Source organism: Cololabis saira, chromosome 5 (assembly GCF_033807715.1).
Source record: "Cololabis saira isolate AMF1-May2022 chromosome 5, fColSai1.1, whole genome shotgun sequence".
NCBI classification, from domain to species: Eukaryota; Metazoa; Chordata; class Actinopteri; order Beloniformes; family Belonidae; genus Cololabis; species Cololabis saira.
Window position 1 is genome coordinate 44,094,763 of NC_084591.1, and position 17,793 is coordinate 44,112,555.

The following is a 17,793-nucleotide window of genomic DNA, read 5'->3' on the forward strand; positions in this document are numbered from 1 at the left end:
GGAGGAGGGGAGAAAAGAAGGGAGGAAAAAAGGAAGGAAGGGAAAAAAGAAGGAAGGAAGGAAGGAAGGAAGGAAGGAAGGAAGGAAGGAAGGAAGGAAGGAAGGAAGGAAGGAAGGAAGGAAGGAAGGAAGGAAGGAAGGAAGGAAGGAAGGAAGGAAGGAAGGGAGACAGACAAGAAGGAAGGAAGGAAGGGAGGAAAGGAGGAAGGGAGGGAGGAAAGAAGGAAGGAAGGGAAAAAGGAAGGAAGGAAGGGAGGGAGGGAGGGAGGAAGGAAGGAAGGAAGGAAGGAAGGAAGGAAGGAAAGGAGGAAGGAAGGGAAAAAGGAAGGAAGGAAGGGAGAAAAGAAGGAAGGAAGGAAGGGAGGAAGGGAGGAGGGGAGAAAAGAAGGGAGGAAAAAAGGAAGGAAGGGAAAAAAGAAGGAAGGAAGGGAAAAAGAAGGAAAGAATGTACGAGGGGAGAAAAGAAGGAAGGGAGAAGGAAGGAGAGAGCAGGAGGAAAGAAGGAACAGGAGAATTAGGTCATTTTGAACCAAAGACAGTACCAGGGTTAAGTGGAAGTCCCCATGTTTGATTTTCACCTACAGACCCGTGTTCAGGAGACAGACCTGCCTGCCCGGCTCAAACCATGATCCACAGATCAGCACAGAGGATGTATGGATGATCAGAAGTGGAATAACTCTGAATAAAACACCAGAAAAATCACAAGTACTGAATCTGAGCATTGTTTTCTAGCTTTCCTTCAGAAGGCTCATCTAAGCACCTGCCAGGGATTTTTCATGAGCACAACTAAGCAAATTAAAGCCAATATGTTAACGACATATCATGATAAATGTTAGTTAAGTTCGATTGACATACTCATAGCCGGCGGCTATTTGATTTTATTTTTTTATTAAGGCCCAAGCACCTTCAGTACGAAGGCCCTATTGTAGCTGTAGGAATTTTTCTTTCTTTCTTTTTCTTTTTCTTTTTCTTTTTCTTTTTCTTTTTCTTTTTCTTTTTCTTTTTCTTTTTCTTCTTCTTCTTATTCTGACGGAAGGAGGGCCTTTTTTTCCCCCTAAACGTGCCCAAAAAGTCACCAAATTTTGCATGCAAGTCAGGCCTTGCGAAAAATTTGATATTTAATGGTTTACATTAATGGGCGTGGCCTAATGGCTCAACAGCGCCCCCTAGAAAACTTTGTGCCTCAAGCCCCACAATACGGTTTGACGTACATGCACGAAAATCGGTACACACCTGTATCATGTCACAACTTAAAGAAAAGTCTCTTGGAGCCATGGCCGAAACCCAACAGGAAGTCAGCCATTTTGAATTAATTGTGTAATTTTGGCGCAATTTATGCCATTCCTTCGGCCGTTAATGCGGCCCGAACCGTAACGTGCACCCAGGTGTGTTATACATCAAAATGTGCGTCTTCATCTTGCGACGACGCACATTACTTTTCTCTTTCAAAAGTGTTACCGTGGCGACGCTAGACGCCAAAAAGCGCGCCTCCCCTTCATGTGATTGGTCCATATTTGATAGTTCTCCAAAAGTCACCAAATTTTGCACGCAAGCCAGGCCTGGCGAAAAATTTTATATTTCATGGTTTGCATTAATGGGCGTGGCCTAACGGCTCAACAGCGCCCCCTAGAAAACATTTCTCTGCCATAACTTTTGAAAGATTTGACATAAAGAGTCGTGGGTGGTGTCATGGGACTCAGTATTGAGTCCTTGACCATAATTGGTGAAAATTAGCCCCGCCCTTTCTTCTGATTGGTTGTCCCTATTTCCTGCTATAACATTTGAATGGTTTGACATAGAGAGTCGTGGGTGGTGTCATCAGATTCTGTATTGAGTCCTTGAGCTTCTTTGGCCTTAATTAGCCCCGCCCCTTCTTCTGATTGGTTGTCCCTTTTTTCTGCTATAACTTTTAAATGGTTTGACGTAGGAAGTCGTGGCTGGTGTCATTTCTGATATGCTTATGGTGGGCGGTGGCCGTGAGTGCGAGGGCCGTTCATCGCTGCTTGCAGCTTTAATTTACTTAGTTGTTGCTTTTTTAAGTTATGTTCTTTGTAATTTGACTTCTTGGAAAAAAGGGGAAGAGTAAATAAGATTCTTCTTCTTCTTCCCGCCACCTTTCATTCACGGGTTAGGAACGTTTGTGTTTGTGTTGAGTTGTTTGTTGTATTATTTTGAATGAAATAAAGAATAAAAATGAAAAAAAATAAAACAAAAACCCACATACTCAGCCGCTCGTGAACCGTTGCTCCAACAAAGAAAATGTCCTTACTTTTTGTGCTAAGTTTAATAGATAAAGGTTATGTTGTGTTGCAGGTCAGATTGCTAGTAAACATATATTCCCTGGTGTTTGTATAAACTCTGTTCTGGAAGTGAACATGATCAGTTTTGTGTAACAGAGGTCAGCTAGTTCCATCCAAGGCTCTGCCTTCATTGATTTAAGCCTGTCAATGAGAGATAAGCGGCAAAATCATTCAGGGGTTAGATGGAGGTGATGAAGTGTTAAAATTGTAGCCTGTAAATCCTCGGCTGTTGTAGTGTAATTATATTGGAACATAGTTTAAAGGAATAGGCCTCATGATGCACCGTACTAATAGACTAGAGTTAGTTTAGTGAAGCACGGTGACAGACTTCAATAGCACTATAGTTATGTGTCTTCTCCGCTGGTGTTGTGATTCTGTAGATTGTTTATACCACTGACGCTGTCCCTGGGGGACTTTTTTTGTCCATTTCTTATCATTTTCCAGTTTTTTTTGCACATCTAATTTCTGCAAGTTTAAAGATGACCCCAAAAGTTTAAAACAGTTTAAAATTGCATGTTTTGATTGATTTTGTATGTATACAACAGAAGTATGGGAACCCCTTCGAATTAACTCATTTTCTGCATCAATTTGATATAAAATGTAATTTTGAATTAAGTCACAATAAAAGTCACTAATCTGATGTCGCCCAGTAAGAAAAGGAAAGAAGAACAACCTGAAATGACGGATGGCTCTAGAGTTGTGAACAGAGCCCGCTGTCATCAGTCAGTGTTTTCACTTCTGATAGAAGTCGAGAAAGATTGAAAATACGATGCTAATAATGAAAAGAAACACAACACAGTCAAACACAATCCAAATCCAAGCTGATGCCACAATAGGGTAAAGTGTAGAGTCTGTGCCGTTGCCGTTTATCTGTCTGGAGCCACAAAAAAGGAAAAATCTTGTATCAGAATTAGAATGAAGGCAAATGGCGAAAGGCGAAATGTCGAGAAAAAAGTCAAAATGTCGAGAGAAATGTAAAAATTTCGACAAAAAGGTCGAAATGTTGAGAAAAAAGTCGAAATGTTGAGGAAAAAAGTCAAAATGTTGGGAGAAAAGTTGAAATGTCGAGAAAGTCGAAATGTCGAAATTAATGTTGTAGTACAATCTCGAGAAAAAGGTAGAAATGTCGAGAAAAAAGTCGAAATGTTGAGAAAAAAGTCGAAATGTCGAGAAAAAGGTAGAAATGTTGAGAAAAAAGTGAAATGTCGAGATTAAAAAAGAAAGGAAAAAGGTAGAAAAAAAGGGGGAAAAAAAATAAATAAATAAATAAAAAAAAGGTCAAACATTTTTGAGAAAGCTCCAGGAGCCACTAGGGCGGCGCTAAAGAGCTGCATGCGGCTCTAGAGCCACGGCTTGCCGACCCCTGATCTAGTAAGTTTACCATCGTCATGTCAGGTTCACTCTGATTGGCTAGTCAAGGACCAGCACTCCACCAGTCAGGCTGGTCATGGAGGCCGACGCCTAATGGACCGTCCTACGTTTCTAATCGTCCAAAACAAACGCTGGCGCTGACGGACGACTGTACGGGACACACCACCCCCACCCGAGTCACCAACCTGCCCAACCGCCCCACGGCTGATTATCGGGCCGGTGTGTCTCTGTCTTAAGGCAGCTTAACCTTGAGCTCCTTTGTTTCTTTGTGCTGCTTTAATCACGTAACAATTTCAGGAACAAATCAGGTCATTCCAAGGGGTTTCCCTCATTTAACATCATTTAACAGAGTCTTACCTCTGTGTGAGATGGAGACAGAATAATTCCTGGAGCAGCGACCAGAGCAGCTGGTCTAAGAGCACCGTTACGTCTCAGGCACAATCCCCATGTTTGTCATTTGTCAACGTTTTGGTAGAAAAACGTGATGCTGCTACGTCTGTTATGTGACCGTACCAAGGCAGCAGGGTCATCTCAACACTGGGATTTTTGAATTATTTGTGTGTGTCACAAATGATTAAAAGTAAACAAACAACCTGCTTCAAATGTTCCTCATGAATAATAATCACTGCCTAAAGGAAATGGAAACTCTCCAGTTTGCGTGATCCGAGTGATACCTACCCGGTACTTGATCTGCCAGTGTTCAGTGTTAAAGAACTTCTTATAACGTCAGTAAAGTGTCTTCCCTGCAGGAAACGCCTTACTACTTTCACATAAGTGCTACTCTGAGCAGCCAGCTGGGAGAAGTGACTCCCCAAGTGTCCCTTTGAGAGAAAACCTAAACGCTTTTGTGTGATTGGCTCCTGATATTCTGTGCAAAGGACAGAAAGTGCAACCAGTCTGATGTCAGAGACCGAATCCATAAATGTTCACAGTATTTCACAGTTCACATAGAAAATGAGGGACTTCAACACATGTTGAAATATGCATATTATTACTTTATGGAAATGAAAAACTAAAGTGAAGCCTGCACGCGTGGACGTAATCTGAGTGTAACTCCCAAAGACTCTTTGGCTTCCAGTTGGTTCCTTTGCCGCTTGGGTTTTAAGCTCCTTTTCTTTAGTTTCTAAGTGTATGTTGTGTTTCCTCAGGTCCCCCAGGAACCCCAAGCAGAAGATCATCAAACGTGTCATCGGGCTGGAGGGAGACTTCATCAGGTAGGGAGTGGCCTTCATTCTCCTCGCAGAGACAAATCGGTGACTGTTCAACTTAGCCGTCCTAAATGTCCGTCGGTAAACCAACATGTTTCCAGTTATACGCACAGCAGAAGTCGTTTCAGGGTCAGTTACACTGAAAGTAAACAAGTTCAGTCAAACGCCAATTAAATAACATCCAATTCAGTCCAGCACTGCAAAAACTCAAGATCTTAACAAGAATATCTGTCTTATTTCTAGTTAAAATTTCAAATTTTTCCATCCATCCATCCATTGTCCACCGCATTATCCGAGTCCGGGTCGCGGGGGCAGCAGTCGGAGCAGGGATCCCCAGACTTCCCTCTCCCCGGACACCTCCTCCAGCTCTTCCGGGGGGACTCCAAGGCGTTCCCAGGCCAGCCGAGCGACGTAGTCACTCCAGCGTGTCCTGGGTCTTCCTCGGGGCCTCCTCCCGGTGGGACATGCCCGGAACACCTCACGAGGGAGGCGTCCAGGGGGCATCCTATACAGGTGCCCGAGCCACCTCAGCTGGCTCCTCTCGATGTGGAGGAGCAGCGGCTCTACTCCGAGCTCCTCCCGGGTGACAGAGCTCCTCACCCTATCTCTAAGGGAGCGCCCTGCCACCCTGCGGAGGAAACTCATTTCGGCCGCTTGTATCCGGGATCCCGTTCTTTCGGTCATGACCCAGAGTTCATGACCATAGGTGAGGGTGGGAACGTAGATCGACCGGTAAACTGAGAGCTTTGCCTTTCGGCTCAGCTCCCTCTTCACCACGACGAACCGATACAATGACCGCATTACTGCGGCCGCCGCACCGATCCGCCTGTCGATCTCGCGCTCCGTTCTCCCCTCACTCGTGAACAAGACCCCAAGATACTTGAACTCCTCCACCTGAGGCAGGAACTCTCCCCCGACCTGGAGGGTGCAAGCCACCTTTTTCCGGTCGAGAACCATGGCCTCAGACTTAGAGGTGCTGATTCTCATCCCAGCTGCTTCACACTCGGCTGCAAACCGCCCCAGTGCATGCTGAAGGTCCTGGCTCGAGGGAGCCAACAAGACCACATCATCTGCAAAAAGCAGAGATGAAATCAAGTGGCTCCCGAACCGTACCCCCTCCGGCCCCTGGCTGCGCCTAGAAATTCTGTCCATAAAAATAATGAACAGAACCGGTGACAAAGGGCAGCCCTGCCGGAGTCCAACACGCACCGGGAACAGGTCTGACTTACTGCCGGCAATGCGAACCAAGCTCCTGCTCCGGTCATACAGGGACCGTACAGCCCTCAGCAGAGGGCCTCCGACCCCATACTCTCGGAGCACCCCCCACAGGATGCCACGTGGGACATGGTCGAAAGCCTTCTCCAAGTCCACAAAACACATGTGGACTGGTTGGGCAAACTCCCATGCGCCCTCGAGCACCCTGCGGAGGGTGTAGAGCTGGTCCAGTGTTCCACGACCGGGACGAAAACCGCATTGTTCCTCTTGAATCCGAGGTTCGACTATCGGCCGAATTCTCCTCTCCAGCACCCTGGAATAGACTTTCCCCGGGAGGCTGAGGAGTGTGATTCCCCGGTAGTTGGAACACACCCTCCGGTCCCCCCTTTTTGAAGAGAGGGACCACCACCCCGGTCTGCCAGTCCAGAGGCACTGTCCCCGACTGCCACGCGATGCTGCAGAGGCGTGTCAGCCACGACAGCCCCGCAACATCCAGAGACTTGAGGTACTCAGGGCGGATCTCATCCACCCCCGGTGCCTTGCCACTGAGGAGCTTCCGAACTACCTCAGTGACTTCAGCTTGGGTGATGAATGAATCAACCTCTGAATCCTCAGCCTCTGCTTCCTCGACGGAAGGCGTGTCAGCGGGATTGAGGAGATCCTCGAAGTATTCCTTCCACCGCCCGACGATGTCCCCAGTCGAGGTCAACAGCTCCCCCCCTCCACTGTAAACAGTGTTGGTGGAGCACTGCTTCCCCCTCCTGAGGCGCCGGATGGTTTGCCAGAATTTCCTCGAGGCCGACCGGTAGTCCTCCTCCATGGCCTCCCCGAACTTTTCCCAGACCCGAGTTTTTGCTTCCGCGACCGCCCGGGCCGCAGTCCGCTTGGCCTGCCGGTACCCGTCAGCTGCCTCGGGAGTCCGCCGAGCTTTCCAGGCTCGGTAGGACTCCTTCTTCAGCTTGACGGCATCCCTTACTTCCGGTGTCCACCACCGGGTTCGGGGATTGCCGCCGCGACAGGCGCCGGAGACCTTACGGCCGCAGCTCTGGACGGCCGCGTCAACAATGGAAGTGGAGAACATGGTCCATTCGGACTCAATGTCTCCGGCCTCCCTCGGAATCCGGTCAAAGCTCTCCCGGAGGTGGGAGTTGAAGACCTCCCTGACAGGGGAATCTGCCAGACGTTCCCAACAGACCCTCACGATACGCTTGGGTCTTCCAGGTCTGACCAGCTTCCTCCCCTGCCAGCGGATCCAACTCACCACCAGGTGGTGATCAGTTGACAGCTCAGCCCCTCTCTTCACCCGAGTGTCCAAGATATACGGCCGAAGGTCAGATGAAACGACAACAAAGTCGATCATTGACCTCCGGCCTAGGGTGTCCTGGTGCCACGTGCACTGATGGACACCCTTATGCTCGAACATGGTGTTCGTGATGGACAGACTGTGGCTAGCACAGAAGTCCAACAACAAAACACCACTCGGGTTCAGATCGGGGAGGCCGTTCCTCCCAATCACACCTCTCCAGGCAACACTGTCGCTGCCAACGTGAGCGTTGAAGTCCCCCAACAGAACGATGGAGTCCCCAGTTGGGGCACTTTCCAGCACCCCTCCCAGGGCCTCCAGGAAGGCCGGGTACTCTGCACTGCCGTTCGGCCCGTAGGCCGAAACGACAGTGATAGACCTATCCCCGACCCGAAGGCGCAGGGAAGCGACCCTCTCGCTAAGTGGGGAGAACTCCAACACATGGCGGCTGAGCTGGGGAGCTATTAGCAAGCCCACACCAGCTCGCCGCCTCTCACCATGGGCAACTCCAGAGTGGAAGAGAGTCCAACCTCTCTCAAGGAGTTGGGTTCCAGAGCCCAGGCTGTGCGTGGAGGTGAGCCCGACTATCTCTAGTCGGTACCTCTCGGCCTCCCGCACAAGCTCAGGCTCTTTCCCCCCCCAGCGAGGTGACATTCCATGTCCCTAAAGCCAGAGTCGTCGTCCGGGGATTGGGTCGCCGGGGCCCCCGCCCACGGCTGCCACCCAAATCGCACGGCACCTTCCCCTTATGAACTCTCCCGCGGGTGGTGGGCCTACGGGAGGGCGGGCCCACGTCGCTCCTTCGGGCTGCGCCCGGCCGTGTCCCGTGGGCCAAGACCCGGCCACCAGACGCTCGCCTGCGTCAATTTTCACCTGTTTCAAGTAAATTTTCAAGAAAATTTACTTGAAACAGGTGAAAATTGTCAAATAAGTTATTTTTCTGGTAATGACTCTTGTTTTAAGTGTAATGAGATTTTTTGACTAAAAATTAGACATTTTAACTAGAAATAAGACAAATATTCCTGGTAAGATTTTGGGTTTTTGCAGTGAGTTACAGTACATTTGCAGTATACTCCATTTAAATCCCTTTGTTATTATCTAATTATTATCTAATTATTTAATAATATATTTTTTAAACAGTCCGGCTAAGGAAAGATTGCATTAAAACTTTACTTTGATTGGGTCCCTGTCCGGATCATTCTTGGGACAACTGGCCAGAGTAAAAATGAAAAACAGGTTCCTCTAACACGAAGACCTCCAGCAGAATGGGATGCTCCTACTGACTCGGCCCAAACAACAGGACCAGGGACGGCGGCTGTGAGACGGAAAAAAGAACATGAACAGCCCTGTTCATGTACGGAGAGAGATGGGAGGAATGTGCCCAGTGCATCCTGGGAGGTCTCCCTGCACTCGGGGCTGGTAGCAGCATAATTATCATTATCAGAGTTGTGTGAATACACTAAAAAGAAGGTTTTAAGTCTAATCTTAGACGTCGTAATTAGGGGCCCGAGCACTGACAGTGCGAAGGCCCTATTGTATCTGTAGGAATTTTTATTTTTCTCGTTCTTGTTTTTCTTCCAACGAAATGAGGGCCTTTTTTCCCCCTAAACGTGCCCCAAAAGTCACCAAATTTTGCACGCAAGGCAGGCCTGGCGAAAAATTTGATATTTAATGGTTTGTATTAATGGGCGTGGCCTAATATCTCAACAGCGCCCCCTAGAAAACTTTGTGAATCAAGCCCCACAATACGGTTTGACGAAAATCGGTACACACCTGTATCATGTCACAACTTAAAGAAAAGTCTCTTGGCGCCATGGCCGAAACCCAACAGGAAGTCGGCCATTTTGAATTAATCGTGTAATTTTAGCACAATTTACGCCATTTCTTCGGCCACTTCTTTGCCCGAACCGTAACGTGCACCCAGGTGTGTTAGACATCAAAATGTGCCTCAGTCAAAAGCGTTACCGTGGCGACGATAGACGCCAAAAAGCGCGCCCACCCTTCATCTGATTGGTCCATATTTAATAGTTCCTACGTTCTGCCATAACTTTTGAATGGTTTGACATAAAGACTCGTGGGTGGTGTCATCGGACTCGGTTTTGAGTCCTTGAACATAATTGGTGCAAATTGGTCGATATCTGATAGTTCCTATTTTCTGCCATAACTTTTGAAAGGTTTCATATAGAGAGTCGTGGGTGGTTTCATCTGCTAAATGTCCAGGTCTGAAGAATCTACATCAAGTCATACAAGCTTCCACTGCAGCCTGAACGTGCACAAGGGTGCGAGGGCCCGTTCATCACTGCAGCTTTAATTAATTTAGCTTTAGTAGCTCAGTTTCTGAGAGCCAAGACCAGAGAGTCATCTGCATTGTTGCCTAAACGTACGACCTCCCGGTACTCCACGACCAAGTCTGGTGTGTGAGGAAAACCTCTGGTTTCAATCAGTCAAACTTCCTTTGTAAAGCGCTTCACAGAGCATTAGGCAACCAAAGTGATGCACAGATGAATAACATACAACAAAGCAAAGTCATAAAATAAAATAAAATAAAAAGAGAAAACAACAAGAGCAGAAATAGAAAGTGATGGCAAGAGACAATACCAGTCTTCTATTCATGCTCTCTAGAGTTAAAAGCCAGTGTAAAAAGGTCAGTTTTTAAATAAGATTTCCAATCATTAACAGTTCTAGCAGAGCCAGCAGAAAGGGAGAGGTCATTGCAGAGTTATTGACCTTCAGATCTCAGAGCTTTGCCAGGACAATGTAAGACCTCAGGAAGATAAGGAGGCACCAGACCTTGTAAACATTTAAAAACCAAAGAACCAATTTTAAATATTATTCTAAAATAAACAGACGGCCGGTGACGGGAACCCGCCATCTTGTTGCCGTTAATAAGCCGGCAGCTGAAGAGACGGATCTATCCCACTATACAGGGAGTTGCAGTTGTCCAAAGCATGGCAACCCTTTTAAGGGCATCATGCGGAATATTGGGCCTGACTTTACTAATTAGCTTCACATGATAAAAAACTAGACTGAACCACTTTCAAATTTGAAATTATTACCGAAAATAAGCCCAAGACCCATCACATCCTGTCAGCAGAAGACTTGCATGATCAAACTCTTATCTATCAGATAGATATAAAAACCAGAGCAGTTCCTTTAATCCCAGTAACACATTCAAGCCTCACTGGACGTTGTGATCAGTTTTACCAGTTGTGGCTCTGAGGTCTAAATGGAGGAGACGGTTGGCAGCGTTCACCAGTGATGCTTCTGCACCACCATGCAGGGTCAAAATGACCTAATTCTCCTATCCTTCTTTCCTCCTGCTCTCTCCTTCCTTCCTTCCTTCCTTCCTTCCTTCCTTCCTTGCTTGCTTCCTTCCTTCCTTCCTTCTTTCCTCCTGCTCTCTCCTTCCTTCCTTCCTTCCTTCCTTCCTTCCTTCCTTCCTTCCTTCCTTCCTTCCTTCCTTCCTTCCTTCCTTCTTTCCTCCTGCTCTCTCCTTCCTTCTTCCCTTCCCTCTTCCTTCTCCTTTTTTCTCCCTTCCTTTTCTCCCATCCTCCCTTCCTTATTTTATCCCATCCTTCCTTCCTTCCTTCCTTCCTTCCTTCCTTCCTTCTTTCCTCCTGCTCTCTCCTTCCTTCTTCCCTTCCTCCTTTTTCTCCCTTCCTTTTCTCCCATCCTCCCTTCCTTATTTTATCCCATCCTTCCTTCCTTCCTTCCTTCCTTCCTTCCTTCCTTCCTTCCTTCCTTCCTTCCTTCTTTCCTCCTGCTCTCTCCTTCCTTCCTTCCTTCCTTCCTTCCCTCCTTCCTTCCTTCTTTCCTCCTTCTCTCTCCTTCCTTCTTCCCTTCCTCTTTTCTCCCATCCTCCCTTCCTTATTTTATCCCATCCTTCCTTCCGTCCTTCCTTCCCTCCTCCCTTCCTTCTTTCCTCCCTTCCTTATTTTCTCCCATCCTCCCTTCCTCCTTCCTTCCTTCCTTCCCTCCTTCCTTCCTTCCTTCCTTCCTTCCTTCCTTCCTTCCTTCCTTCCTTCCTTCCCTCCCTCCCTCCCTCCCTCCCTCCCTCCCTCCCTCCTTCCTTCCTTCTTTCCTCCATTCCTCCTTTTCTCCCATCCTCACTTCCTTATTTTCTCCCTTCCTCCCTTCTTTCTTTCCTTCTTTTCATTCTCCCTTCCTTTTCTCCCATCCTCCCTTCCTTATTTTATCCCTTCCTTCCTTCCTTCCTTCCTTCCTTCCTTCCTTCGTTCCTTCTTTCCTCCATTCCTCCTTTTCTCCCATCCTCCCTTCCTCCTTCCTTCCTTCCTTCCTTCCTTCCTTCCTTCCTTCCTTCCTTCCCTCCCTCCCTCCCTCCCTCCTTCCTTCCTTCCTTCCTTCCTTCCTTCCTTCCTTCCTTCCTTCCTTCCTTCCTTCCCTCCCTCCCTCCCTCCCTCCCTCCCTCCCTCCCTCCCTCCCTCCCTCCCTCCCTCCCTCCCTCCTTCCTTCCTTCCTTCCTTCTTTCCTCCATTCCTCCTTTTCTCCCATCCTCACTTCCTTATTTTCTCCCTTCCTCCCTTCTTTCTTTCCTTCTTTTCATTCTCCCTTCCTTTTCTCCCATCCTCCCTTCCTTATTTTATCCCATCCTTCCTTCCTTCCTTCCTTCCTTCCTTCCTTCCCTCCCTCCCTCCTTCCTTCCTTCCTTCCTTCCTTCCTTCCTTCCTTCCTTCCTTCCTTCCTTCCTTCCTTCCTTCCTTCCTTCCTTCCTTCCCTCCCTCCCTCCCTCCCTCCCTCCCTCCTTCCTTCCTTCTTTCCTCCATTCCTCCTTTTCTCACTTCCTTATTTTCTCCCATCCTCCTTCCTTATTTTATCCCATCCTTCCTTCCTTCCTTCCTTCCTTCCTTCCTTCCCTCCCTCCCTCCCTCCCTCCCTCCCTCCTTCCTTCCTTCCTTCCTTCCTTCTTTCCTCCATTCCTCCTTTTCTCCCATCCTCACTTCCTTATTTTCTCCCTTCCTCCCTTCTTTCTTTCCTTCTTTTCATTCTCCCTTCCTTTTCTCCCATCCTCCCTTCCTTATTTTATCCCATCCTTCCTTCCTTCCTTCCTTCCTTCCCTCCCTCCCTCCTTCCTTCCTTCCTTCCTTCCTTCCTTCCTTCCTTCCTTCCTTCCTTCCTTCCTTCCTTCCTTCCTTCCCTCCTTCCCTCCCTCCCTCCCTCCCTCCCTCCCTCCTTCCTTCCTTCCTTCTTTCCCTCCATTCCTCCTTTTCTCACTTCCTTATTTTCTCCCATCCTCCCTTCCTTATTTTATCCCATCCTTCCTTCCTTCCTTCCTTCCTTCCTTCCTTCCTTCCTTCTTTCCTCCATTCCTCCTTTTCTCCCATCCTCCCTTCTTCCTTCCTTCCTTCCTTCCTTCCCTCCCTCCCTCCCTCCCTCCCTCCCCTCCCTCCCTCCCTCCTTCCTTCCTTCCTTCCTTCCTTCCTTCCTTCCTTCCTTCCCTCCCTCCCTCCCTCCCTCCCTCCCTCCCTCCCTCCCTCCTTCCTTCCCTCCCTCCCTCCCTCCCTCCCTCCCTCCTTCTTTCCTCCATTCCTCCTTTTCTCACTTCCTTATTTTCTCCCATCCTCCCTTCCTTATTTATCCCTTCCCTTCCTTCCCTCCCTCCCTCCCTCCCTCCCTCCCTCCCTCCCTCCTTCCTTCCTTCCTTCCTTCTTTCCTCCATTCCTCCTTTTCTCCCATCCTCACTTCCTTATTTTCTCCCTTCCTCCCTTCCTTATTTTATCCCATCCTTCCTTCCTTCCCTCCCTCCCTCCTTCCTTCCTTCCTTCCTTCCTTCCTTCCTTCCTTCCTTCCTTCCTTCCTTCCTTCCTTCCTTCCTTCCTTCCCTCCCTCCCTCCCTCCCTCCCTCCCTCCTTCCTTCCTTCCTTCTTTCCTCCATTCCTCCTTTTCTCACTTCCTTATTTTCTCCCATCCTCCCTTCCTTATTTTATCCCATCCTTCCTTCCTTCCTTCCTTCCTTCCTTCCTTCCTTCCTTCTTTCCTCCATTCCTCCTTTTCTCCCATCCTCCCTTCCTCCTTCCTTCCTTCCTTCCTTCCTTCCTTCCTTCCTTCCTTCCTTCCTTCCTTCCTTCCTTCCTTCCTTCCCTCCCTCCCTCCCTCCCTCCCTCCCTCCCTCCCTCCCTCCTTCCTTCCTTCCTTCCTTCCTTCCTTCCTTCCTTCCTTCCTTCCTTCCTTCCTTCCTTCCTTCCTTCCTTCCTTCCTTCCCCCCCCTCCCTCCCTCCCTCCCTCCCTCCCTCCTTCCTTCCTTCCTTCTTTCCTCCATTCCTCCTTTTCTCCCATCCTCACTTCCTTATTTTCTCCCTTCCTCCCTTCTTTCTTTCCTTCTTTTCATTCTCCCTTCCTTTTCTCCCATCCTCCCTTCCTTATTTTATCCCTTCCTTCCTTCCTTCCTTCCTTCTTTCCTCTTGCTCTCTCCTTCCTTCTTCCCTTCCTCTTTTCTCCCTTCCTTCCTTCCTTCCTTCCTTCCTTCCTTCCTTCCTTCCTTCCTTCCTTCCTTCCCTCCTTCCTTCCTTCTTTCCTCCCTTCCTCCTTTTCTCCCTTCCTTTTCTCCCATCCTCCCTTCCTTCTTTTCTCCCTTCCTCTTTTCTTCCTTCCTTCCTTCCTTCCTTCCTTCCTTCCTTCCTTCCTTCCTTCTTTCCTCCATTCCTCCTTTTCTCCCTTCCTCCTTCCTTCCTTCCTTCCTTCCTTCCTTCCTTCCTTCCTTCCTTCCTTCCTTCCTTCCTTCCTTCCTTCCTTCCTTCCTTCCTTCTTTCCTCCCTTCCTTCTTTTCTCCCTTCCTCTTTTCTTCCTTCCTTCCTTCCTTCCTTCCTTCCTTCCTTCCTTCCTTCCTTCCTTCCTTCCTTCCTTCCTTCCTTCCTTCCTTCCTTCTTTCCTCCATTCCTCCTTTTCTCCCTTCCTCTTTCCTTCCTTCCTTCCTTCCTTCCTTCCTTCCTTCCTTCCTTCCTTCCTTCCTTCCTTCCTTCCTTCCTTCCTTCCTTCCTTCTTTCCTCCATTCCTCCTTTTCTCCCTTCCTCTTTCCTTCCTTCCTTCCTTCCTTCCTTCCTTCCTTCCTTCCTTCCTTCTTTCCTCCATTCCTCCTTTTCTCCCTTCCTTTTCTCCCATCCTCCCTTCCTTCTTTTCTCCCTTCCTCCCTTCTTTCTTTCCTTCTTTTCATTCTTCCTTCCTTCCTCCCTTCTTCTCTTCCTCCTTCCTTGACCCGAAGACAGCACAAGGGTTAAAAGAAAATCCTCCTTAAGGAGGAGAGTTAATCACGTTTAGCTTCTGCCCAAAAATACAATGCTCACTAAAGTTAGTAGCAGTCCTGTGGCTTTTCATTGGTATTCTAGAAACACTTTAGTCTTATTCCGGCTCAAGGAGGTCTCTAGTCTGTGTCAGCTGTCGCTGGACGAGAGACGGGTCCACGCTGTCAACAGCACATCACCTCACACTGACGTCCACAACCCGCTCAGACGCAGCAGGAACCTCACATGCATGTTTGTCCATGTTTAGAGGAGACTCCAGCTCCCAGAAAACTCCCGTAGCCTCGTTGTCTCCACACGACAATGACCGAGTCTTCAGCAGGAACCTTTTTTCATTGTGCACTTCGAGAAAAAAGTCGAAATGTCGAGAAAAAAGTCGAAATGTCGAGATTAATGTTGAAATACAATTTCGAGAAAAAAGTCAAAATTTCGTGAATAAAGTCGACATTTCGAGAATAAAGTTGAAATACATTTCGACTTTTTTCTCAAATTGTATTTCAACATTAATCTCGACATTTTGACTTTTTTCTCGATATTTCGACTTTTTTCTCGAAGTGCATTATGAAAAAAAATCTTCCTCCTCTAAAATATTATTTTTATTTTTCTCCTGCCTGGCCCTAATATTCTTCAGTACATTCTTGCTAAGAGATGCAAAATTGCAATAAAAAAAGTACAGATTAGTTGTTACCATAATTTAAAAAAAGCAGCCTGTGGAAAAACTGGGATGACGTAGAGAAGAAAAATCAAACAGCCTAAACTTCTTCTAAACATTTAATACAATTATTCATAACATACAAATCCATAAATTGGAGCGTGTGTGTTACACAGGGTGGGAAGTTATTGAAGAGGCAGGAGAGTTTATCTCATCATGCTTGTGGTGTACCCCAGGGCTCAGTTTTGGGTCCAATACTATTTATTCTGTATGTCAGTGATATTTCCAAAGTATCCACAGAATTCAAATAAGTACTGTTTGCAGACAACAAAAATATCTTTTTGGTCTTGGGTGAATTTTAGGGAGCTCTTGGCAATGGTTACTACAGAAATGTGAAGATTAAAGAAGCGGTTTGGTTTGAACTCAAACTAAATTCATGATACTTGGTAATTGCAAAAGGACACTCGTGTACAAATGAAGGTTGACGGTGCTGCATTGACAAGTGTTCATGAAAATGTGCTTGTTGGTGTGATGATAGATGAATAAAATAAAGTGGAAATCATTTACACAATAAACCTTCCAGAAGCAGTTCCGAATAAAGCAGGACACAATCCGGGCCACAAACCACGACACGTTCTTTATTGTTCACTAGTTTTACCATATTTACTATGATGCAGGTGTGTGCGTGCGCATGTGTGCAGCCTGCTATTTCTCCCGGATGTGCAGGAAGAGGAGCGAGCTGTTCTCGGGGGTGTTACACCGTGTTCTCTTGAGGAAATGAATTCTCCGCTTTATAAAACAGGAGACGAGCTGCAGAGCTCCTCTCAAACAGCAGCTTTCAAAACTCACCTCCTGACGATTGCAGTGTTTATATATATTCATTACATACGATCGCTTCCTTTTTCAGTCCCTGTCTGAGAGAATTTCAGTCCCATACATTTGTTCACATTACTGTACATTTATTAACAAAAACGTGTTAACGTGTGATAATAAATATGATTGTGAAGATAACGTGTGATAATAATTTATTATTAGGGCCCGAGCACTGACAGTGCGAAGGCCATATTGTATCTGTAGGAATTGTTCTCGTTCTTATTCTCGTTCTCGTTTTTATTTTTCAAACGAAATTAGGGCCTTTTTGCCCCCCTAAACGTGTCCCAAAAGTCACCAAATTTTGCACCAAGCCAGGCCTGGCCAAAAATGTGATATTTAATGGTTTGCATTAATGGGCGTGGCCTAATGGCTCAACAGCGCCCCCTAGAAAACTTTGTGCCTCAAGCCCCACGATACGGTTTGACGTACATGCACGAAAATCGGTACACACCTGTATCATGTCGCAACTTAAAGAAAAGTCTCTTGGCGCCATGGCTGAAACCCAACAGGAAGTCGGCCATTTTGAACATTTTTAATTAATCGCGTAATTTTGGCGCAATTTATGCCATTTCTTCGGCCGTTAATGCGGCCTGAACCGTAACGTGCACCCAGGTGTATTATACATCAAAATGTGCGTCTCCATCCTGCTACAACGCTCATTACTTTTCTCTTTCAAAGGCGTTTGGCAACGCTAAACGCCAAAAAGCGTGCCCTCCCTTTATCTGATTGGTCCATATTTGATAGTTCCCCAAAAGTCACCAAATTTTGCATGCAAGCCAGGCCTGGTGATAAATTTGATATTTCATGGTTTGCATTAATGGGCGTGGCCTAACGGCTCAACAGCGCCCCCTACAATACTTTTCTCTGCTATAACTTTTGAATGGTTTGACATAAAGAGTCGTGGGTGGTGTCATGGGACTCGGTATTGAGTCCTTGACCTTCATTGGCCTGAATTAGCCCCGCCCCTTCTTCTGATTGGTTGTCCCTTTTTTCTGCCATAACTTTTGAATGGTTTGACATAGGAAGTCGTGGGTGGTGTCATTTCTGATATGCTTATGGGGACGGTGGCCGTTAGTGCGAGGGCCCGTTCATCGCTGCTTGCAGCTTTAATTATGATTGGTTTGTTAAATTATTGCATGATTATATTCAGAAAATGTAGATATGAATCATAGGCAGCAGGCCAGCCAGTTTTCTCATGTAATTAAATGATCCTTACAATGATCGGAAGGTCGGTGGTTCGAATCCCGCTCTGTCCTAGTTTGCTGTCGTGTCCTTGGGCAAGACACCTTACCCAGCTTGCCCCGTATGAATGTGTTTGAATGTGTATGAATGTTGGTGGTGGTCGGAGAGGCCGTTAGGCGCGATATGGCAGCCACGCTTCTGTCAGTCTGCCCCAGGGCAGCTGTGGCTACAAATGTAGCTTACCACCACCTGTGAGGATGTGTATGAATGAATAATGATCTCTGTAAAGTGCTCTGGGTGCCTAGAAGGGCGCTATATAAATCCAAGTCCTTAATATTATTATTATTATCCCCATCAAGGGAGGACTCAACGCCTACATTTTTCAACAAATAAGAATACATCTGTTGCCATGCGTCCTTCTTGCACAATTTCTGTT

At 47.2% G+C, this 17,793-nt stretch overlaps 1 protein-coding gene across 2 annotated transcripts in view; it reads left to right on the top strand.

Moving 5' to 3' along the window:
• The window catches only part of immp2l (inner mitochondrial membrane peptidase subunit 2), a 139,938-nt gene that overhangs the window by 112,327 nt on the left and 9,818 nt on the right, over positions 1–17,793 (top strand). For both annotated transcript variants that reach the window (XM_061722225.1, XM_061722227.1), the window contains exon 4: positions 4,820–4,885. In XM_061722225.1, the coding sequence (XP_061578209.1) occupies positions 4,820–4,885 (66 nt within the window). The remainder of the gene's footprint in view (positions 1–4,819; positions 4,886–17,793) is intronic.